At 50.0% G+C, this 22,924-nt stretch overlaps 8 protein-coding genes across 8 annotated transcripts; 6 read left to right on the top strand and 2 right to left on the bottom strand.

The window, feature by feature from the left end:
• Nucleotides 1–25: 25 nt before the first annotated feature.
• Nucleotides 26–540, bottom strand: An11g09370 (uncharacterized protein; the record flags this gene model as incomplete). The annotated part of the gene is made up of 3 exons (XM_001394858.1): nt 26–44; nt 118–349; nt 426–540. 3 exons carry the CDS (start codon nt 538–540, stop codon nt 26–28), a joined length of 366 nt encoding a protein of 121 aa, XP_001394895.1.
• A 389-nt stretch (nt 541–929) lies between these two features.
• Nucleotides 930–6,473, top strand: An11g09360 (uncharacterized protein; the record flags this gene model as incomplete). Its single annotated transcript, XM_001394857.1, has 5 exons — nt 930–1,092; nt 1,163–1,352; nt 1,406–1,542; nt 1,595–3,599; nt 3,650–6,473. 5 exons carry the CDS (start codon nt 930–932, stop codon nt 6,471–6,473), a joined length of 5,319 nt encoding a protein of 1,772 aa, XP_001394894.1.
• Nucleotides 6,474–7,086: 613 nt separating this feature from the next.
• An11g09350 (uncharacterized protein) lies at nt 7,087–9,642 on the top strand (the record flags this gene model as incomplete). Its single annotated transcript, XM_059750507.1, has 5 exons — nt 7,087–7,903; nt 7,972–8,312; nt 8,374–8,524; nt 8,581–9,312; nt 9,581–9,642. The coding sequence occupies 5 exons, from the start codon at nt 7,087–7,089 to the stop codon at nt 9,640–9,642; spliced, it is 2,103 nt and encodes a 700-aa protein (XP_059601667.1).
• Nucleotides 9,643–12,784: 3,142 nt separating this feature from the next.
• On the top strand, nt 12,785–13,886 carry An11g09340 (uncharacterized protein; the record flags this gene model as incomplete). Its single annotated transcript, XM_059750506.1, has 2 exons — nt 12,785–12,793; nt 13,290–13,886. 2 exons carry the CDS (start codon nt 12,785–12,787, stop codon nt 13,884–13,886), a joined length of 606 nt encoding a protein of 201 aa, XP_059601666.1.
• A 949-nt stretch (nt 13,887–14,835) lies between these two features.
• Nucleotides 14,836–16,108, bottom strand: An11g09330 (uncharacterized protein; the record flags this gene model as incomplete). Its single annotated transcript, XM_001394854.3, has 4 exons — nt 14,836–15,363; nt 15,569–15,764; nt 15,956–16,032; nt 16,091–16,108. The coding sequence occupies 4 exons, from the start codon at nt 16,106–16,108 to the stop codon at nt 14,836–14,838; spliced, it is 819 nt and encodes a 272-aa protein (XP_001394891.1).
• A 493-nt stretch (nt 16,109–16,601) lies between these two features.
• Nucleotides 16,602–18,409, top strand: An11g09320 (uncharacterized protein; the record flags this gene model as incomplete). The annotated part of the gene is made up of 8 exons (XM_001394853.3): nt 16,602–16,772; nt 16,853–16,980; nt 17,066–17,210; nt 17,263–17,305; nt 17,362–17,475; nt 17,523–17,564; nt 17,618–17,849; nt 17,926–18,409. 8 exons carry the CDS (start codon nt 16,602–16,604, stop codon nt 18,407–18,409), a joined length of 1,359 nt encoding a protein of 452 aa, XP_001394890.1.
• Nucleotides 18,410–18,770: 361 nt separating this feature from the next.
• On the top strand, nt 18,771–21,038 carry An11g09310 (uncharacterized protein; the record flags this gene model as incomplete). Its single annotated transcript, XM_059750505.1, has 2 exons — nt 18,771–18,837; nt 18,922–21,038. The coding sequence occupies 2 exons, from the start codon at nt 18,771–18,773 to the stop codon at nt 21,036–21,038; spliced, it is 2,184 nt and encodes a 727-aa protein (XP_059601665.1).
• Nucleotides 21,039–22,202: 1,164 nt separating this feature from the next.
• On the top strand, nt 22,203–22,851 carry An11g09300 (hypothetical protein [truncated ORF]; the record flags this gene model as incomplete). Its single annotated transcript, XM_059750504.1, has 1 exon — nt 22,203–22,851. A coding segment is annotated over one exon (649 nt), but the record flags the coding sequence as incomplete, so codon positions are not given.
• Nucleotides 22,852–22,924: the final 73 nt, after the last annotated feature.

Here is a 22,924-nt window from a genome sequence, read left to right as displayed (position 1 = left end):
AACATAGACACCAGGTCTTTGCAGTTTAGTTGTTCGTCGATTCCCTGTGTAAAAGAAAGATTAGTATGGGCTATTGCGGAAAAGGCAGGGAAAGAGAGGGGTTTGTAGGTTGCATACTTGTGACCACAGACACACGTGTAAAACACCGTACTACCTTCATCTGCACTGCGCAGTTGTACGGTGGTGTAGTACATCTCTTTCCTTCCACATTTGATGCAAGTATGTTGGGTAAGGGCTTCGGTTCTTCTGTCGGACGCCGTCAAGGTCTGGACCGCAGATCTTTTCGCTCTCAAGGCAGACGGGAATGCGCTCGGCTTGGACTCGGAGACAATAGTCTGGGGAACGGTGTCTGTATAGGAAGTTAAAGGGGGACAAGGTCAGTGAATGCAACTTTGCAACCTAAGATACCAACAAGGCAAACCTACCTTTATTCCTAGCTCCGCAGACATCGCAGACAAGAATCTTGGTGGGATCTCCAATTGAGCCATCCAACAGGGAGCCGCAGTCAGTGCAGAAGACGAGGGTTCCAATCGCAGACATATTGAACGTTTTAGGTTTGCAGCAAAAGGTATCAGATCAACCGGACAATTGAAAATAGAATATATGACCCTTCACTTTTTTTTTTCTTTCCCGCCTTGAATTCTTTGGATGGCGGCGGAAAGAATGGCTCCAGCACGGACCAATTTTCGACGGTCCAGCGCGCCATTAGTGCCGGGCGGTGAGGCGCGGCAGCGGCAAGAGAACCGTGCCTGGCATTAATTATTGCATTGGTTTGCCATGGAGATCTTTGGATGATCAGGCGTTTATCGGGGGTGGTCTCTCATTCTCCTTGCTCCCATAGCCATGTCTCTGAGGAGGGCATGTCTAAGCTACAGTCATAGATCTTCCTTCAGCCCGTCTCCAGCTTCCCAGTAGGGATATTCGCCGCCATGGCTCAAAACTGGCATCCGGCCGTTCAGGTCGTCATCAACGGCCATCCCCAAGCGCAAGCTCATGCTCCCAGCGGGCAGGCTCGCCGCTGGCAAAGGCCGCTGGCTGTTGAGGAAGCGTTGCAGTACTCTCCCATGTCCAGCTCGCCGATATTCGGCTTAGGTCAGACTGAGATAAACTCTTTCGGTGAACAAAGTGAACTTTAACTAACTGCTTGACTTGTCTCCTTAAGATTGCATCCTACGCCCGGACGTCGGTCGACCCCCCAATACGACCTCCATTAATCACATCCTCCAGTCCGGCCGTACAGCATTAAGTCAACTCAATGGTGAAATTCAATCGGGACGGGACGAGTCGAATCGCTTGGAGACATCCCGGGAATACTTGCAGCAATTGCTGGATGGTGATCAGTTGACCGAATTGTAAGCCTCATTAATGCTTCATTCTTATATCATATGCTCACCTAGTCCGGTAGCAAGTTCAAGCTGCCGACAAGCTCGATTAGCACTCAGCAATCACCTTCGACAGCGGCAAACGACCATGTCGCCAGCAGCAACAAGCTTGGCTCATTTGCGAAGATGATGTTGGATGCCACGGATATCGCTTTTCGATGTAGGGCTTCATCGCTTCACATGGGCTTCAGAAGTGAACTGACAATATACAGATCCTACGCCGGATGACATAGAACCGCCGCAAAAGCCTATTTCCTTTAATGAAAGCCAACCTTCCGTCGCAAACAGACCTGCACCTACCCCCTCCTCCCGACCGAGTCAACAGACAAGTCAACTCTCGGTAGTAATCCCCGTCAAGCCACTGCCACCCCATATTGACGATCACGGCATGTCGAAAAAGAGAAAACTCAATGCTGAGGGGAGCGAAAATCTTACGGCTATCCGGCTGAAAGACCAAAAGGAAGAGGCAGACGCCGCCCTAGTCAAGTTGCAGGACATGCTCCATGAGATCTTCGAATCCGAGGATCAGCTCGATCCCAGTACATCCTCCGGTGCGGCTGCTGAACAGACAAACGTGGTTTTCACTACACCTCATGCACTCGAGGTGAACGGACCTATCCTTTCATCCGATACCCATACGCGGTTACAGAAGGCAATCAAGAAAGTGGTTGGATACAGCCGACTCCAGGATATCCCATCGGACTATCTCAATAGGATCCAGAAGCTTTGTGAAAAGCCAATCATTGCTGCCCAATCTCCGGATCTGAGAATAGACGATCCTTCGAATGAGTCTGAAACGCAGGACTGGTTAAGAAAGTTGGATGACATGCAAAATGCTCTTCTTGCTATTGGGAGTCTTCTGCAAACGATGTCTGGGTCCCAGACGGAACGAGACCTTTGTCCAGAGGATTTGATTGAAGCCATACCGAATGTTTTTAACCAAGTCTTTGATCACTGTATCATCCCGGCTGTCCAGGCACGTCCTGGAGGCAAGGATGCGAAGTATTTTGAATTCTTCTCTGTTCAGAAACGGGTTCTTGGTTCCTTAATCCAGCAAAGCAAAAAAGTACTTGCTCTTTTTGCAGATTTCCTCTCACGGATCGACGTCTCAGAAGGAACTGTCACCGCCACGGAGTTCTTCGCAGCTAAGTTAATCTTCGTCGAGAACTCTCACACGGAAAAGGACTCAACTGTCGGTGTTCAAAAGTTTGAGTCGGTTCGACGTGGAGCCATGGATGTACTGGCCAAAATCTTCTCCAAGTATCCCGCCCAGCGCCCATACATCCTGGATGAAATCCTTGTATCACTTGAAAAGCTTCCATCTACTCGGCAGAGTGCCAGGCAGTTCAAGCTTGCCGACGGCAAAAATATCCAGCTTCTGACTGCATTGGTCATGCAACTGGTCCAGACGACTGCTTTGGACGTTCCCAACTCCAGGGCGTCTCGAATGAGGGGCAAGCCACCTGGATCGGCGGAAGACGAGGACGATGACGAAGTGCTTGGCGATAGCCAGGCAGTGGATGACGACCAGTCGAGCATGTCCATGGAACAGCTTGCGACCAAGGTCAACCGCTTACATGATAACGCAGTACGCAGTGCCCAGTACATTGTTAAATTCATCGTCCAACGGGCGATGACATCCACCAAGACCGGTGATCAGCCTTATCGGAATATTTTCGACCTGTTTACCGAAGATTTGATCAGCGTCCTAGGCTCCACAGATTGGCCGGCTGCGGAATTGCTGCTTCGTATTATGGCCTCTCACATGGTTGGTATCGCCGAACAGGACAAGAGTTCTGCGACAGCGAAAAGCATGGCTCTTGAGCTTCTGGGATGGATGGGCTCTGCCATCTCTGATCTTATAGTGACTGCTCAGCATCTGCTACCTGCCATGGAGGAGTCTGATAGCGATCTCAGCGAATCTCTCAAACAGTTGTTCGAAGAGTATTCGAGCCGTGCTTTGCATCCGCAAGACCTCGTTGTCGCAGAAGGCCCTTACCGGATGACGCTCGAGTATTTCATTCAAGACCGCAGTGTAGACAACTGGCAGCTTGCTAGTGCTCGCGGGTTCTATCTTACGCAGTGGTCTAAAACCTTCTGTTCCGTTTACTATAACGCTGAAGACAAGGACGAAGTCATGTACGACGACGCGACCGAAGACCTGGTTTCACTCTTCTCCAATCTCTTCTCTGACCCGTTATGGCTCGAGACGCACAGGTGAGTACATCCTGTTGAGTCCCACAGCACCTTACTGATTCTTTTCCTAGGCAATTCAACACTGTGCCTACGGCGCATGGCAAGTTTGCATACATCCTGACTGTCTTGAACTCAGGGTTCTGCAAGGCTTTCGACACTATTCTCAAAGTTTTGCTCAACTCGATTGCGAGTGACCAGGCCAAAGTTCGGAGTCGTAGTTTGAAGAGTGTAATATACATGCTCGAGAAGGATCCAAGTCTTCTCGATAGAGATGCTTCAGTCATGCGAGTAATTCTCCGCTGTGCTACTGACGCATCTCCCATGGTCCGCGATTCCGCATTGTCTTTGATCGCGAAATGCATTGCATTGAAGCCGAAGTTGGAAGAGGACGGTTGCCGGGCTATCTTGACATGCGCCGCTGATCCGACTGCCGGTGTACGGAAGCGCTGCATCGGTTTGCTGAAGGATATCTACCTTAATACATCGCGTACTGAGTTGAAGCTTGCGATAATGGATAGCTTTCTCCAACGTACGGGCGACTTGGAAGATAGCGTGGCAACTTTGGCGCGACAGACATTCGAGGAGATTTGGCTCACTCCCTTCCACGGACTCATAGATTCTGCCCAGGATGGTCCTAAACTCAAGGTCGGTCTCGATGAGAGGGTGACACTCATCGTCAGCCTGGTTCAGCGAAGCGAAACAGCGCTCGACACCTTGAACAACTGTCTTAAAAAGGTTCTATCCGAAACCTCCAAGACAGCTTCTCTGAACTTCAAAGTATGCAAGTCAATGGTCTCTACAATGTTCGAGAAGCTGGTTGAAGGTACCGAATCGACGAAAGAATTCCAGCAAGCACTTTTGCAAACTATCACCGTTTTTGCGAAGGCCAATGCAAAGTTGTTCCGGCCTGACCAGCTGGAGACTTTGCATCCTTACATTGGACACTTGGCCACGGCCGAGGATCTCTTCCTTTTCCGCTCGGTGGTAGTCATCTACCGATGCGTATTGCCATATCTGTCGTCCGCCCACAATACTCTGTTGAGAGAGGTCCAAAACGACCTTTTTAAGAGCGTTGCTAAGCTTGCTCGCTCAGAGCTGAATGAAGTGATGGCGTGCCTCTGGACTATCAACGGAGTCCTGCACAATACTGACCGATTGGTGAAACTAACCATTTCCGTGCTGAAACCGATACAGCACTATAAAAACATCGATCTTTCTGATAGTGCAAACGCGGCAGTCTTAGCCAGAGCCAAAAGCTACATCCGTATTGCAGGCTGTGTTGGCAGACACTGCGATCTTGAAAAGTACGAGCCGCATTTTAAGAATGCTTTCCCATCGTGGGGCGGCGGGTCAGTGGCCGGTTTAATGGTTGATGCCATTATACCCTTCACTGTTCCGAAACAACCACTTGAGCTGAGAGTCATGTCATTGGAGAGTTTGGGATCAATTTGCCAGTCCTGGCCAGGCCAGTTCAGTCGTGATAACCCAAGGCAGATTCTGTCGATGGTATTTAAGGAAGACAATCCTAGTCTGCAGAACATTGTGCTGAGGTCATTCTCGGACTTTTTCGCAATGCATGAAGGCAAGGCTGAGAAGACTGTGTTATCTGCTGCTGAGATCGCCGAGCAGGAAGGCGCCACACGACTAGGAGGGTCTTTGAAGGCTAGCGACAACGATGGTGCCGCTGCGTTGATTGCCCAGCACTTCTTGCGGAGCATGCTTCGGGTCGCACAATCGCGGCAAGACTCGTACGCTCTGACTGCCATCGAGCTGATTGCCAGTATCAACCGTCAAGGATTGGTGCACCCTAAGGAATGTGCTGGCGTTCTTGTCTCGTTGGAGACATCAACTGTTCCAGCAATTGCGAAAGTTGCGTTTGACACTCACAAGATGCTTCACCAGCAGTACGAGTCGATGTTCGAAAGAGAATACATGCGTGCTGTTCAGGAGGCTTTCTACTACCAGCGCGACGTGGTGGGGGATCCCACTGGTGCATCAAGCCGCCCATACATCGCCAAACTTGCGCCCCTGTTTGATATCATCAAAATCAGCAACAGTCGCTATCAGAGAAAGTTTCTCTCGAATTTGTGCTCGAAAGTCGACTTTGAACTGAAAAAGCTTGACGCCACCGGCGATCCGCCCGAGCATCTCTTACTATCGCGTTTTGTAGCGCAGAACCTCGCGTTTCTCGATTACAACCAACTTGCCGAACTCGTACCGACAATCGGCTGCATGGAACGCATTGTCTCTGCAACTGGGACAGTTGTCGCCCACTCGATCGAAACCGACATCTTTATTGCTAAGACGGAGCCTACTACCGTAGAGGGAATGCCTGCTCCTGCAACGGAGGGTTTAGAAAATTTGGCACCCCTGCAGCAGTATAACCCAGCCACCCTGCGGCTTTTGGCTACCGCAGCTGCATCCCTTTCCATGCTCTGGGAAGCCCGAACCTATCTCCGGCGCTTGTACGGTGTCACAGCGAATGCACGCGTCAAAGAGGCCAAAGCTGCATCGAAAGAGCTCAGCAAGTCAGCCACGAAGGTGCATGGTGTGACGGGTGACAAGTTCTGGGATGCTATCGCTCGGAATATGAACGCCTTGAGCAGCGAGCAGAGCATGATCGACAAGTGCCGCGAGTTTGCGACTTTGCTTAACATCGACGACGAATTCAAGGCTGGAGGCGATGAAGATGCCGAGGGAGACAATCTGGACGCGGCCACCGACATGGATGACCCGGCAGCCGGTTGGGGCACAGCTGGGGGACCCCGTCCGGGGAAGCGAAAGAACTCTATGTCCGGGCAGAGTCCTGTCAAGCGCCCCCGCGGCCGAAAGCCTGGATCTGGCAAGAAACGGGCCAGTACGGAGCCAGGAGGAGAAGAGTCGGACAGGAATTAGAAGAGGTGCCGGGACCGTTGATCGGGATGGCACCATGACACGTGTATTTTTGGCTGTCTATTATCTATTTATCTATGAAAGAGGATGCATTTATGGGATCGGAACTGGCGTTCGGAATGCCGACGAGGTATTACTTACAACGGTGGGTGGGAGGCGCACTGACATTATTATTCCTTTTCTTTCCTATGTGTGACGATATGACCATATCCTTCAATACCATATGCCTAGTAACTAGATGAATATAAATAAACAAACAATTGAGAACGATCAATCAATAGATGCGTGCGTGAGTCGACTCACGTATAACATTTCCGATCGAGCAAAGGGTGCCAAGCCGGGCCCTGCAGGCCGAGCGGGTCCAAGTGGGCTTGGCCAGATGACGTCGAGGTGCAGTGGTTTCGAAGTGTTGTTCTTCCTCCTTGAATCTTCCCTCTTCCTCTCGCAGTCGGTGTGTCTCTTTCGCTGTTCTCTTACACTGTCACTTTGGTGTCATCGTTCGTTGTCACTTTCCTCCTTTCCTCTTCCCCGTGCCATTGGGTCTCTTCGCGGGTCGATTATCTCCAACCTGGCCCCTTCGCAGTGACCGCTCGTTCCTCCTGCCAGCTTAGACGCCATGAGCGCGGCGCTGCTCCGGAGTCGTCCGGACCCCCATGCCCTGAAAAGAATCGCCCTTTTATCACGTCGGTATCAGTCCTCGAAGTCTCCAGCATCAGCAGGCCTCGCGGCATCCCGAACCCGGTTACCCCATCGCACTGCGACAGCTCAATGCTTGGCGTCGCGTGCCTTTTTCAACTCCCAATACTCCGTCCGGCATAATTCTACAACCCCTGAAGCCAGCGAACCTACGCGGAGATCCTCCTTCCGCAATGCCGTCTTCAAGTCCTTTGCCTATTGCGGCTTCTTCATTGTCATGAGCGGTGCTGCCGTCGTGGCGTTCTTCATCTACGATGCAACCACTTACCGCGAAAACTCGAGTGCGGAGGACATCCCCGTTTCGGAATTGGCGCTGAATCCCCGGCGCGGTGGACCTAAGAACCTCCCCATTGCGGAGGTCTTGCTTGGAGACAGTGATTCAGAGGCTAAGCTGGAGCAGAAGGACAAGCCCCGCCTGGTCATCCTGGGTACGGGTTGGGGTAGCATCGCGCTTCTGAAACATCTCAACCCCGGCGACTACCATGTCACGGTCGTGTCCCCTACCAACTACTTCCTGTTCACTCCGATGCTGCCGTCTGCGACGGTGGGAACTTTGGGTTTGAGGTCGCTTGTCGAGCCTGTTCGTCGGATCGTGCAGCGGGTGCATGGCCATTTCCTCAAGGGAGAGGCTCAGGACGTTGACTTTTCCGAGAAGTTGGTCGAGGTATCTCAACTCGATGCCAATGGCCAGGAGCAGAGGTTCTATCTGCCTTATGATAAGCTAGTCATCGGTGTCGGTACGTTCGAAACTTCCCTACCCTCTGCCGGACTAATATTCCGTGAAACTAATTCTCCGACTCTATAGGTTGTGTAACCAACCCCCACGGCGTTAAGGGACTGGACAACTGCCACTTCCTGAAGTCGATCGATGATGCCCGGAAGATTAAGAATAAGGTTTTGGAGAACATGGAGCTTGCCTGCCTGCCTACGACCAGTGACGAGGAGCGTAAGCGACTTTTGTCCTTCGTTGTCTGCGGTGGCGGCCCGACTGGCGTTGAGTTCGCTGCGGAGCTGTTCGATCTGCTCAACGAGGACCTTCTTTACTCCTTCCCTAAGATCCTTCGGAATGAGATTTCCGTGCACATCATCCAGAGCCGTAGTCACATTCTAAACACCTACGACGAAGCGCTCTCTCGCTATGCTGAGGTCAGCCCAGGGTCCCCATTCGTCGCATCCCAGAAGTTCTCATAACTGACTGACCGCACAGTCCCGTTTCGCTCGCGACCACGTCGACGTCTTGACGAACGCCAGAGTGGCGGAGGTCCGCGACGACCGAGTCCTCTTCACGCAAGAGGAAGACGGTAAGCGCATCCTGAAGGAGATCCCCATGGGCTTCTGCCTGTGGTCCACTGGTGTCGGTACGTAAATCCCACCATCCAACCTATCCAACAGAAACACTCACACCCCTAACCAGCCCGCGCCGATCTCTGCAAGCGCCTCTCCGACAAGCTTGAATCCCAAAACAACAAGCATGCCCTCGAAACAGACTCCCACCTTCGTCTCATCGGCGCGCCCCTCGGCGATGTCTACGCAATTGGCGACTGCTCTACCGTCCAGAACAATCTCGCCGGCAACATCATGTCCTTCCTGCGCACCATCGCCTGGGAGAAGGGCAAGGACCCCGAGAAGCTGCACCTGACCTTCCGCGAATGGCGCGAAGTAGCAACCCGCATCCGCAAGCGTTTCCCTCAAGCCTCGAACTACCTCCGCCGCCTTGACAAGCTCTTCGAGCAATACGACAAGGACCAGTCCGGTACGCTTGAGTTTGGCGAACTCTCTGAGCTCCTGCATCAAATCGACACGAAGCTCACTTCCCTGCCTGCTACCGCGCAGCGCGCAAACCAGCAGGGCGAGTACCTGGGCCGTAAGCTGACCAAGATTGCGGCAGCGCTGCCGGGTATGCAGGCCAACCAGATCGACTATGGAGATCTGGATGAGGCGTGCTACAAGGCTTTCAAGTACAAGCACTTGGGAAGTTTGGCGTACATCAGCAATGCTGCTATCTTTGACTTTGGCGGTTTGAACTTTAGCGGTGGTGTCCTGGCGATGTACCTCTGGCGTAGTGTTTACTTTGCCGAGAGCGTTAGCTTCAGAACGAGGTGTATGCTGGCCATGGATTGGGCCAAACGGTCGTTGTTTGGGAGAGGTAAGTTTCTGTGTTCCGATTCCACCCTTTTATTTTGTTTTACAGGATCAATTTGCTAATGGGTTGCTTTAGATCTCATGAGCTTTTAAAGTGCTTTTTTTTTCTTTTCTCTCTCTTTGCCACCTTTAGCTGTGAATGTGCATTTGGTTTCCTGATCGATTGCTGTCACCAGACTGGGAGCCGTACATTATCGTGACCTGCAGTCACCACACTACCACCACTTCTATATCTACTACTTATGCCCTATGAACTACTACTACGTAAATAGTCGAATATTTCTTCCTCGTTTCTCTCTACTATTGCATAGTCCTCAAGCCTATCTGGATGTAGTCGGAGATGACATGCTGCCACCATAGCAGAGTAGTATGATAACAGTGGTACATCTCAGGCATACAATATGCACATGAGACAACGGAGGTATAGCATCAACCATCTTTCATGTGTTCCAGCGGGGGTACGCTTCCACAGTCATAGACCACTGATTGATGTTTCTTCTTACTCGCTCTTTGTTACTTCTCTAGGCTATCTACTCACCCGCTAAGGTGGTGATTTTAATCCAAATCACTCAGACCCCGAAGGGATTCCATTTCTTATCTCCGAGTTTTACCCCAAATAATACACTCATCTTGAACATCTGCTAAGCGTATTGAATGGAGTGTCAGCTAGTATATCATAATAGTATCACCCACTTGGCTGAGAATGATACTAGTAACTTCCTGCCTATCCCAATAAGGGCAATTCCCTCGTGATCCACTTCTATATACATCCGCTGCGTTACCGCTGACTTTCTAGCTAACAGCAGCCCAATGTGATGGTACTCTTCCCCACTGTGTAAACACTATTTCAGAAAATGAAACTTGACCATATAGCAGCCCTTCTCCACCGGTTACCCCTTCTATGGATGCATTTTTCAGAGTTCCAAGCCATAACTACTAGTTATTATGCATGCTCACCATCGGAGCCCCAATTACACAAGAGGGTTTTCGCCTGCAGAAAACATGTTACATATATAAAAGTTTGACATTCCAGAATAAGCCGCGTTTGTGGCTCTGAAAAAGCAAAGCTATAAGAACATCTGTCTGTCTCCACGCAAGAATGCAATAGAAAGTCCGGGGTCCACGGAGCCGTCCCTTACTGTCAGAATACCGCTGTGTTTTCTACTCCAGATTTCCTTGCTTTCCCAATGACCCCTCAATGTTTCTGATCGCAGATGGGTTAGCCCTATTATTATAGATAGTTATTAACACAGCCAATAATCAGCTATGCTACCAACTTTCTTAGTAATTCTAATCCAGTTTACATTAGAAAGACAGAGATACTATTGCTGACATGATGCATCAGCCCATGACTGATTCATAGCCTGAATAACCTGGTTACTACAGTCCGAAAAGAATTGTTCTGCAGAGAAAACAGAATTACTTTGCTTGATAGTGCGAAAGGGGTAAAAGCAGACCGAAAATGCGGGGCTGCAGCACCCCAGCTTCTCCCCCAAACATACACTCCATTCCTTAGTCCTCAGGACAAGAAGTAAATATTGAGACATTCGCTGTAGCCAGACAGGCATCGTCTGATCCTTCGCCACCTCTTCTTCCTGCGTGGCCTCAGACCACCATCTTCCAACCAACCACCAACCATCCTCTAGAGATCAGATATATCGAATACACATACGTTTCCCGCCACCGTCTTGACAGTAAATTATTGCATAATCAATCGTCATCTACTCTATATCATTTGCCTCGTCTCAACTGAATCAATGTTGTTGATGATATGAGTCGCAGCTGAGCTTGATACGTAGACAGGGGTTAGTAGGGTTAGTATGTCGGTCTGACCAGACTATATCAGCCCGCCACAGACTCTGCAGGAGGTTTCGTTTCTTTTCTTGTCTTTCTAATACAATATAACTCCTACTACAGACTGTTATTGTTAGAGGGAGCACCAGATCCTGATCCTGTGACTATAGCATGAATTGCATATTTGTCATCTACGGTTAACAATCACCATAGATCAGAGAGGTTCAATGTATCACGCTATTAAGTACTATACTAAGTATCTGCTATAACTGGAATTTAAAAGAAAATGAACAGAATTGCGGATGCGGTTTCTCACAGTATGGTATCTGCCTAGTAGTACTTAGGGCGCATGTATCTGTCCGTTTCAGTTTTCCTTTCTCTCTTTTTAGATTATTTACTGGCTGCTTTTGTCAAATCTTCTGAGTGAGTAGACCAACACTCATGAACCGCAGGGGTTGGGATCATGCACTTATCTCTAGTAGAGTAGTCGTAGTTACATTGGAGATGGATCTCCTTACCTTGCTGAAGTACACATTCCTTTTGCTCCATTCCATCTCATGCCCTGTAGTAATGCTCGATAATGAGTCCTTTATTCTCTAGGTCGAGGCGGAAAGATCGGAGGTATAGGGTGAGGAAGAAGACGAGGAAGAGGAGGAGAATGGTTGTAGAGGGCGGAGGATTCGGTGAAGTGGCAACCGACTACAGTGGAATATATCAAAGTTCTCTCTGATTATTATTCCATTGGTTTCGCTTATCACCAATCGCTTAAAGCCTGATGGCCAAGCTTCTCTAGTGGCTTGGCCCTGTTCCAGGGCTGACGGCCAATGCTAACTTCTACCACCTTTACTAAGTTAGTATTTCTCTTGGAATCCCTGCAATGCAAATACTACTGTTATAGATGAATGTGTGACCCATTTTTAGCCTAATGTACATTATTTCGTCAGGTAAGCATGTCTGTTGGGGTAGGGTTGGGTTTGGACGACTCTCAGATCTTTTCAATGTTAACTTAACAGGGGTCACCTCCTAGTTACTTACTAGAAATGCGTCCATAACCCCCTGCAGGACAAACAGGTTACTCAACTCCCCACCCCCCAAGATATTACTTATTTACATGGGACCGGGCGGAACCAAATGGGTGAATAAGCAAATCCAAAATTAATACATATCCAATCCTAGCAGAGAAGGAATTAAATTCCACAGGTCCGCGGCGGATGGTTGAGCCCTCCCCCTTATGAGATAAAAAGGACTCCTACTCTCAGCATTCCTTCTCTGCAACAGTGCATTGTGTTCCTGTCTACTGCATACTCCCCACTTTGTTGATTGCTCCCTTGGTAGTATTATTGGTTCAGAGCCTACCTTGATACACTCCATTTGCAGCCGAATGTAGACAAAGATCATGCTCTGTGGTACGAATGTATATGTGTGGAGCGAGCCACAGGCTCTGCAGGATGCATCTACAATATAGTAATTAACTGGCGCTAGGACTGGCTAAGTAGTCAGTCTTTGGTTTTCAATCATCATGGACAGTTGTTTGAGATGCGTGCTCTGGTTATCGGCGGCTAGATTGATTGGCAGTTCCCAGTCCATATGTGAATAAATACTTCGCTCAGCTATTACATGAACTACAATTACTCCTCTCATTGCCATAGGCCTCTTGCGATGACATTACATTTTTTGGCCCAATGCACACAGTGAGCCAGTGAAGGGAGACAGGAATGCAGTTGGGGACTAGTTCGATATCCTTTTCCTGTAATATGTAAAGTGCAACTAACGCTCACAGAGCATGCGTGCATGTTCGCATCTTTGATTTCCTACCAATCAATGGGTTTTTTTTGGGGTTGTTGTGGTGGTTGATCAGCGATATATTTGACAAGTATTGGTACTAACAATAATCACGATAATGGATTATCTCCTTTTTAGCTATACTGCAGCCAGGTACATAATTTCTCTTAAGTTTCATTATTAACCTGACAGAAGGTATAACAACTGCTATTAATCTGACCTGATCCGGCTATTAGCCACTCTAGCCGCAGGCGTCCTGGCAAGAATACCCTGGCTATGCTGAATTCGGGTAATCCCTTTGATCAATCAATCAAATAAATGCAAAAGACATCATACGCTGCTTTAATTGGCTCCTTCTTGAGCTTTAGTACTGATATACTGAAGGAATAAACCTTATTCCCCTAGTTGTGTGAAACCGTGGCTAAGACCTTACAGGCCCTAACCCCCAGCAACGACCCCCGACAAGTCCACGCAAAGCCATACTACAACTACAACACCGGGCTCATTCCCCAAGCAGTCCTAAAGCATAGAGTACACCTCCTCGCAGCAAATCCTAAGAAAGTCATCACTATTGACCCACCCTCCGTGACTCAAACATACGGCACCCAGCCTTCACACGAAACAGAAAACCCCGTTGACATTGCTATATTCGGAGAGACAGTGAAAGCCCCCCTGGGGTCCTTTGTCTATGGTAGAGCTGGCGATAAAGGTGCCAACTGCAATGTGGGCTTTTACGTGAAACACCAAGATGAATGGGACTGGTTGAGGGCGTTCCTCACAACTGACAAGGTCAAAGAGTTGCTGGGCCCTATTGAGTATTCGGGAAACCCAATCGACCGATTCGAGATCCCTGGTGTAAGAGTGGTGCATTTCTTGCTGCATGACCATCTTGATCGGGGTTATAATTCATCTTCAAGTTGTGATGTTTTGGGAAAGAATACGTGCGAGTTTCTGCGGTCGAATACAGTTGATGTTCCTAAGGTGTTTTTGCAGCGTTGTTAGGTTAGTTTTGGCTGATTTGGTATGCTGCAGCTACCTATGATAGATTTATGTTATGCCATACGTATCATTCGGATTTTGGAAGGACTCTTGAAACGACTCTGCTAGTATCAGGCTACTAGACAGTGTAAATGGACTGTTGTTTGATCAGAAACTGGGCCAAATATATGTCTGCTAGGATCCAATAGTGAGGGGATGGTGGAGATATATATTCCCGGTATTGTCTGGCAGCACATCTGATCAGCTTCAGTTGAACTTGCTGTTTTGAGTAGCACTAATAGTACTACTTACTACGGTGGATTCACCTTTTCATTATTGTTTTTACTAATATATTGGAGATTAACGTGCTGCTCTCCAGTTCTTGGAAACAGGCATTCTCCTTTTGGAAACATGATACGTCCTTTGTGAGGTCCCTTCCAGCAGTACGGTATTGTCATTCACATGTCATGGAGGACTTGGAGTGAGATCCTACGGTATCGATTGGATGTAGTTTAGAAAAAAAAAACAGAAGACGTACTGTGCTGTCAAGTACAATATGCAAAACACGGTCTGTAGCAAACTATTCAACGATTCTGTGAGTACCACAGTCCCTACGCTATTGTTCAGTGGTGGCTTCTGAATAGTCATGATAGGTTCAGTGACTACGGTGTACAGAGTTGGCTGCATATAAATAATTCAAAAACCTGCTAGAGGTCCATTTCAATTGGGCAGGCTCAATCCTTGCTTCGCACACAACTGTAGGATAAGACCACAAGTGTCAAGTGTCGCAAAAAGGTATGCATAATGTATCCCCGTATTGGGCCTTAGATGTTACAAGAGGGCGACGAAAATTCATCTCTGCCCTTATCCAGCTCCCAAACTCCGTGCTCAATGGCGAAAAAACAACTTCGGGCGAGGTGATACGTGAAAATTGAGGATTAAGTGCCAGGTGATCGCAGATCGAATGCTGGATTTATGAGATCATGGGGTCGATATCCCCATTATTGGTCATTACGGTGTCGTTAGAGCCATTGTGACTGGCACTGGTCGAACTGGCCAGGGGATTACTGTTGTGGGTGTTGGGATTATCGCCCAGTCCAAGGTCCAGCTTCTCGGGTATATCCTTCTTAGCCTCCCGGGCTTTCTGTTCAGCCCACGCGCGCAGTTTAACTAAGTTGCGTAGCCGGGCCTCTTTACGAGCGCCTTGATTCAACAGAATGGCTTCGTTGACGCGGTTGGCAATATCCTTACGAAGGTCGGGGTGTAGTAAAGGGGCAAGTGGCGGGGACAGGCTATCCGCCGGGAATATTAAGAGAGCAAGAGTCCTCTCAAGGTCCTCAAGGAACTGGGGGTTGGTGGGTGCCCGCGGTGCAAGTTGCGAGCTCGCAAACTCAAGGGCAGGGCTGACGTCGCCATCGGGGGAAGAGATGCACGAGCGAATCAACTCCACCAGCTGCAGTCGCAGCAATGCGAAATGTAAAGGAGCATTTTCATCTAGGATCTAAGCCGGTCAAGTCAGCAAAAGGCTATGAAATAGGCGTGATGACAAGTAACGGCATGTTTTATTCTTGCTGCTCATACTGAGGACTGAAGATGTTTGTTTATCAACAAACCCCAAAAGGGATGTTCTGAGTGGTGCATGAAACGTCGTATAATCCTTGCAACGAGGGTGGTGGGTAGGGGATGAGATAGAAGAGGTGTCTTACCTGTGGGTTGAGCTCATTGATCTTCTCAATGGCGACCTGAATATTCCCAGAATGGATCGCAGTTCGAATGTCAACTCTTTCTTGAATCGACTCGATATCTGCCCTGGGTTGGATGTTGGCCTCTACTGAGAATTTCTTCGCAGCAGCTGGGTAGCCATTGGTGATGAGGTAATCCATGACTAGATAATTGATATCACTTCAAGAGAACAGTTAGCAGCTGCAGACCAACCGGTAAACTTGATGATGATAAGGCAAAATCAAACGAAGGGTTCAGAAACACAAGTTAATATATTCTCCTCAGTTGTTTTTCAGAGAGATTCCCAACTTGATTTCAAGGTACATCATGCAATCGTGGCGCGCAACGGAAAGGTGGGGTAAATCACTCACGTTTTGGATGGTTTCACCTCCTCAACCTTCCGTTCGAACTGATGCCATGTTGGCGTCGTCGAGGAAGAGGGAGACATCTGCTTCCCGTTAAAACCAGGCAACCACGCGGCACACACGGCATGTCAGGGCGCATACGTAATTGGCAGAGGACATGGTGAAGAGCTTAGTGGATGCGGAATTTCGCAGTGGGATGTCAAGTGACCTGGTAGCGAGCAACAGGCCGTCTGTGAAGATGGAAAGCTTCGCAGACGGGAGCCATTAGGATGCTCGGGGCAGAAGGGAGTGAGTGAAGAGAAGGAGAGAAGAAGAAAAAGAAAAGGCGGGAAGGAAGAGCTCTTTAAAGGAAGAAAAAGCGGCGGGTGTTAGGTCACGTTCACCAGCTAAGCCTAAAGCCGCAAGCGAAGGTCACGGCCCCCGCCTAGGCCCGATTGGGGAAAGCGCCGATCACTTGGTCCCTTTTGGATTTGGAGTGTATCGCCGAAGTCTCTCTTATCGGTGTTCCAAAGCTTGTGTCGCCGGCGCTTCTCTGCTGCTGGTGTCCCACTGAGTTTTGCTTTTGTCCTCCCCCCTCCAGGTTATGATTAGGCCGGCCTGTCACTAGTCCCTCTCGTTTCGGCAGGTCAGTTCCTCGGTGAGGGTCGGCAAGATGCAGTCAATCTCCCCTGTATACTCGTCCGCGACAGACAGACGCTACTCTCCACCATGGGCGGATTTGAGTATCATCGGTATCGCAGGCAGCTCCGGCTCCGGCAAGACTTCGGTGGCCATGGAGATTGTGAAGTCTCTGAATCTTCCCTGGGTTGTGATTCTCGTAATGGTATATGCGACCGCTTTCATAATTGTTTAGCCTACATTAGATCCTTCCACTTCGTGTTCTCTAACGGCGGTGTGGTATAGGACTCCTTCTACAAGAGCTTGTCCCCGGAGGATCATGCCAGAGCCCACCGCAATCAATATGACTTTGACTGTCCGGAGTCTCTGGACTTTGATGTCCTGGTCCAAACCTTAAGGGATTTGAAGCAAGGGTATGGTATATGAGCCTCTTTCTGTAATTCCTGGTGGGGCACGTGCCATATATGGAAGCTGACAGGATCCCTTCCAACCATCTAGAAAGAAAGCAGATATCCCCATTTACTCGTTTGCAGAACACCAGCGTCAGCCAGAAACGAGTACCCTGTATTCCCCGCGCGTATTGATCCTGGAGGGTATTCTGGCCTTGCATGACCCGAGGATCATGGAGCTTCTGGATGTTAAGGTAAGTTTCGTCCGCCTTCCTAATCTGGACCATCGCTCACTCTTCTTGATAGATCTTTGTTGAAGCAGACATGGATGTCTGCCTTGGGCGCAGAAGTCAGTTTAGCCTACTCTTCAACCATTTGCCACTGCTCTAACGGAGAGGAAGCTAGTCATGCGCGATGTTCGTGAGAGAGGAAGAGACGTCGAAGGAATCGTCAAGCAGTGGTTCACTTATGTGAAGCCATCATACAAGCAATACGTCGAACCCCAACGTGCTGTGTCTGGTATGTGGATGTTCTCCAAAACTTGAACCGGGTCTGACAAGCTTCAGACATTATTATTCCCCGTGGTATTGAAAACCGAACGGCCATTGGTAAGAGTGTCTGCTCCTTCTTTCGGAAGATCTCACACTAATTTCTGCTGGAGAAATGGTTGTGCAACATATTCAGCGCAAGCTTGACGAGAAATCAGAGAAGCATAATGCAGAGCTCAACCGGCTTGGTCTCATCGCCTCGGAAGAGCAGCTATCTTCTAACGTCTTGATGATGCCCCAAACGCCGCAATTTGTTGGCATGAACACTATCCTCCAGGACCCGGCAACGGAACAAGTTGACTTTGTGTTCTACTTCGACCGACTTGCTGCTTTACTGATTGAAAAGTGAGTTATGTTGCTATCCTTTGCGAACATCGCGTGATACTGTGGAACAATAGCTTATGCGTAACTTACTGCACAGGGCCTTGGATATGACCAATTACGTATCACAAGCAGTGGATACGCCTCAATCGACTAGCTATGATGGCCTGAACCAAGCTGGTGTAGTGTCTGCCGTCGCGATTCTGCGTGGAGGCTCTTGCCTCGAGACCGCTCTCAAGCGGACCATCCCTGACTGCATCACTGGTCGTGTGCTGATCCAGACCAATGAAAAGAACGAAGAACCCGAACTTCACTACCTGAAGCTCCCTCCCAATATTGAGAACCACGAAAACGTCATGCTCCTCGACCCCCAGATGTCCAGTGGAGGAGCTGCTCTAATGGCGGTTCGTGTTATGATTGATCACGGTGTTCAAGAGGATAAGATTATTTTCGTGACCTGCGCTGCAGGAAAGATCGGATTGAAGCGACTGACGACAGTGTTCCCTGGAATCAAGGTTATAGTTGGACGGATTGAGGAGGAGCGCGAACCTCGGTGGATTGAGAAGAGATACTTTGGCTGTTGAGTCATGGTCGCAATTTAAACCTGGACTACATAAGCTATTGTGGGAACGGGCTTATATATACGCATCTCACTATACATACGTGATATAACAGAAAAAAATTCTATAAAACACAATATGAGCATGTGCTGGCACTGCAGTAGACGACGGAGTTAACCTGAACCTTCGGAGAAACGCACGGACCACATCCAAGGCTCGCCGAAGAATCTTTGGTTCCGCCGCCAGAAAATTATCCATGATCATCACTTTTTCAGCAAACATCCTAGAACCAATCCACTCTTCTTCTATTTCCAGAGGGTGCTCAAATATCTTTTTCCTACTCACCCTATAAGAATTACCTTCCATTGCCGACAGGCGTGTCACCATGCCTGACCACAAAAAGAAAGGCAAGAAGAGCGGCGCCGCCAAAAATGACTCCGGCTCGGTGATCAGTACGTACCTCACGATCAACCCATTCTACCTTCTCAAAATGAAATGTTACACATGATTAACCTATAATCTTTCTGTACAATCAGCCGATCCCAGATTCGCCAACATCCAAACCGACCCTCGCTACCGTCTTCCCAGCAAACGCCAAACTCATGTAAAGCTCGACAAGCGATTCGCGCACATGCTGCGCGACAAGGATTTCTCCCGCAATGCCGCAGTCGATAGATACGGCCGGAAGCTCGCCAGCGACGACACTAAGAAACAGCTTGAGCGATTCTACCAGCTGGATGAGGATGCGCAGGAGGGAGAAGAAGAAGAGGAAGAAGGCGAGGGAGAGGAAGATGATGGTCTCGAGGACGCTAGCGTTGCAGATGATGAGGAGGTGCTTAGAGAGCTGAGGAAGGCGGAGACATACGATCCAGCCAGAGATGGAGGATTCGATGAGTCTTCTTCCTCGGAGGAGGAGAGCTCCGACGAGGAAGACGAGGATGAAGAGGAGTTCGAAGGGTTTGGCGAGGAGCTGGAATATCCTGATAAGCACCGCGCGGATGTGCCGACTGGTGATGTTACGGACCGCATTGCGGTGGTGAATCTCGATTGGGATAATATTCGCGCGGAGGACCTGATGGCTGTCTTTTCCAGCTTTGCGCCGACTGGTGGGAAAGTGCTGAAGGTGGCTGTTTATCCTAGTGAGTTTGGCAAAGAGAGGATGGAGAGGGAGGAGACGGAGGGGCCGCCCAGGGAGATTTTTGCGTCGAAGAAGGGTGGTGACTCCGACGATGAGGATGAGATGGATTCTGATGAGGAGGAAGAGAATATCAGGAAGTCTATGCTGAAGGAGGATAAGGGCGAGGAGTTCAACTCGACACAGCTACGGAAGTATCAGTTGGAACGGCTACGTTACTTCTACGCTATCTTGACTTTCTCGTCCAGGGACGTTGCGAAGCACGTTTATGACCTTGTCGATGGCGCCGAGTACTTGTCTAGCGCTAACTTCTTCGATCTTCGCTTTGTGCCTGAGGACACCGATTTCTCTGATGATACGCCCCGCGACGAGTGCGAACGCATCCCCGATGGATACCAGCCGAACGAGTTCGTCACCGATGCGCTGCAGCACAGCAAGGTCAAGCTGACCTGGGATATGGAGGATAAGTCGCGTAAGGAAGCCCAGGCTCGGGCCTTCCGGGGTAGTCGCAAGGATATCGACGAGAACGACTTGAAGGCTTATCTGGCCAGTGATAGCTCAGACGATGAGGAAGATGAGGGTGGTGTGGAGATTGTTGATACTACGCGCGGCGATGGAGAAACGAAAAAGGTGTCTAAGAAGGAGGAGGAGAAACAACGCCTTCGAGCCCTACTTGGTCTTGGTGCGGAGCCTACGCCTTCGTCCAAGTCCGATGGCCCCGTTGGCGAGATGGAGGTTACCTTCACTTCCGGTCTGGCTGGTGGCCCCAAGGGCGACAGCATCTTCGAGAACGAACCCGAGAAGGATGAGACTACGATCGAGAAGTACATCCGCAAAGAGCGTGAGAGAAAGAAGCGCAGAAAGGAGAAGCTCAAGGCCACCAAGCGTGGTGAGGATGGCGAGCAGGACGAGGCCGCTGATGCCTCGGATGCTAAGGAGCAGCCCCAGCAGGACGACTTGGGCTTTGATGATCCCTTCTTCGATGACCCCACTGGCAAGGCTACTGAGGCTGCTCGTCGTAAGGAAGAGAAGCGCAAGAAGCGGGAGGAGCGTGCAGCGGAGGAAGCCGCGGCCGCAGCCAAGCGGGCGGAGCTGGAGCTGCTCATGATGGAGGACAACAACAAGCCGGGCATCAAGCACTTCGATATGAACGAGATTGAAAAGGCGGAGAAACAAGCTCGCAAGAAGGGCAAGAAGGGCAAGGGTAAGGGCAAGCAAGTCGAAGTTCCCACAGATGATTTCGAGATGGAAGTCACCGATCCTCGTTTCGCTCGACTCTACGAGAGCCACGAGTTCGCGATCGATCCCACCAACCCCCGATTCAAGGCGACTTCGGGTATGAAGGCACTGTTGGAGGAGGGTCGCAAGCGACGCAGGGATCGGGATGAACATGCAGACGAGGAGGATGCTCTTCGTGAACAAAAGAAGAAGCAGAAGAAGAGTGCGTCCAAGGAGGGCGGGTCAGACGATCTGAAGAAGCTGGTTGAAAAGGTGAAGCAAAAGACCAAACGCAACTGATTGGGTTGTACTATATTTAGATGACTACTACTACTTACTGTTCCTACTACTCATCTATCATGAAAGCGTCATCACTGGGATGAGGATGCAGATACCATTGGCTAAAGGTTCTTGTGTGTTAATTGAGAGAATTTGAGCGTCTGCCTGTGATCTGGACGGCAATGTCATTGTGTGTTCCTTGTGTACCCCTGCACTGTAGCTGCTGTAATATTATTTCGACCTGTCGCTGTGGCTCTCATTAGTCCAGGCCACTCTTCCCCCAGATTCCACCATGTCCGACCCATGACGGGCGTAGGCGAGTAATGAAACGCAGTGTATAGATCCGGCATTCACGGAGGAAAACCTGGTGAATCAGAGTGTGTTGAGCGGGCTTGCAATCCCGACTGGCGCAGATTCCCGCCCAAACGCTGCCTGGCCCATGCAGCATGAGGTGATTGTGTGACGGATTCGGCCGTGTGCAGGGGGGCAGTCGAGCGCTGACAGGCCCAAAAGGCCGTGAAGTTGCAGGCGATCGGCCGCGATGAGATGAGGCTGAGATCATGTGCGGTGCGGCCAGCTTCACCGCCCTTTCGGGATCTCGTCGCTCCTCTTCCCTTTCGCTTTCCTTCTCCAATATTCCCCTCCTCCTCCCTCTCCTCCCTCCCTCTTCTTTCCCCTTCCCCTCCGGCCAATTCATTGAACCCCCCCGGGCCCTGCCAATTCATTCCCACTTGTTTGCGTCTCCCTCCGCAGTGGGAAACTCGATTTAATTGCATCTGGATCGATTGGCTTCGATCCCATCCCCAGTCACTTGATTCTTTCCGGCCCAATTGCGGCTGACTAACCCCCTTCTGGACACGGGCAGTCACTATTACCACTAGTTCACTTCTACTACTTCCTTTTACAACTACTTACTTTACTTCACTTACTACTCCTATTGCTGTCTATCCCTCTGCAAGTGGGCGTGTCTGGCCTCCACCGTGAAAGAAGGCGCCCTCCCCCGATCATCACTTCTGGATGGCTTGATCATGGTTAACATTCGGCGGGATTGAACGATGGGTGCTGCAGCTCAGTCTAGTATATCTGTCTGAGTGTTGTTTTCTTGCCTTGATTTCCTAGCTTAATCATTTACTGTTTGCTTTTTTGTCTCGAGTGCTCAGGCTTACCTTGTTCCGAATTGCCAACATGCTGGGTCGACTGTTGAGCACTGCCGCGGCTACTCTCAATCCGGCGACCTACAACGCCAAAAACGCTCATCAACTAGAGTCCGTCACGGAGGAGGAACATACATCCGGCTTACTATTCCCCGATGCTAGTCTTCTCCGACATTCCCATACGCACGCATATCCGCTGCATACTGCCTACAATTCACCGAACGCTTCTACGGCTGGTGCCTATGATGATCGCGGCGGTGTCGAGTTGGACCCGTTGAAGGATTTCCGGGTGATAATAGCACAAAATGCGCTGGGAGATCGGGACGCTTGTGTCCTGTTGGACACACGCGCCAGTTCGCAGGATCAGACTTCCATGGGACTTGGGTTGGAACCTCAGGTGTTTGACAATACCACCGGTGCGAGACATGCCCGTACGGTTTCAAATCTTACCCGTGGAACACGGCGGGGCTATTTGTCTCAGTCGTCGGCTGCAGAGCCAAGCCCACTCTCTGTCGCTGCGGAGGCACGGAGGTCACCTCCCATGTCGTCTGGCGCTTTCATGAGGGCTCGTGGTCGTAGTTCCACCTTATCGCCGGCGGGAAGCTATAATGAACCTGGCCACCCTCGCTATGCTGCGGACTCGAATGACACGGGTCTGTTGAATTGCATTTTCGGCAGCAGTGCGTTTAGCTATAGGGGATCGTCGACGAAGATGCATATCATCTCTGCCGATGATGAACCGGGCAAAACTGC

The sequence above is a fragment of the Aspergillus niger genome (assembly GCF_000002855.4).
Source record: "Aspergillus niger supercontig An11".
In the NCBI taxonomy this organism is placed as follows: domain Eukaryota; kingdom Fungi; phylum Ascomycota; class Eurotiomycetes; order Eurotiales; family Aspergillaceae; genus Aspergillus; species Aspergillus niger.
Note: the sequence above shows the minus strand (reverse complement) of the source record. Positions and strands in the feature narration are given on the sequence as shown.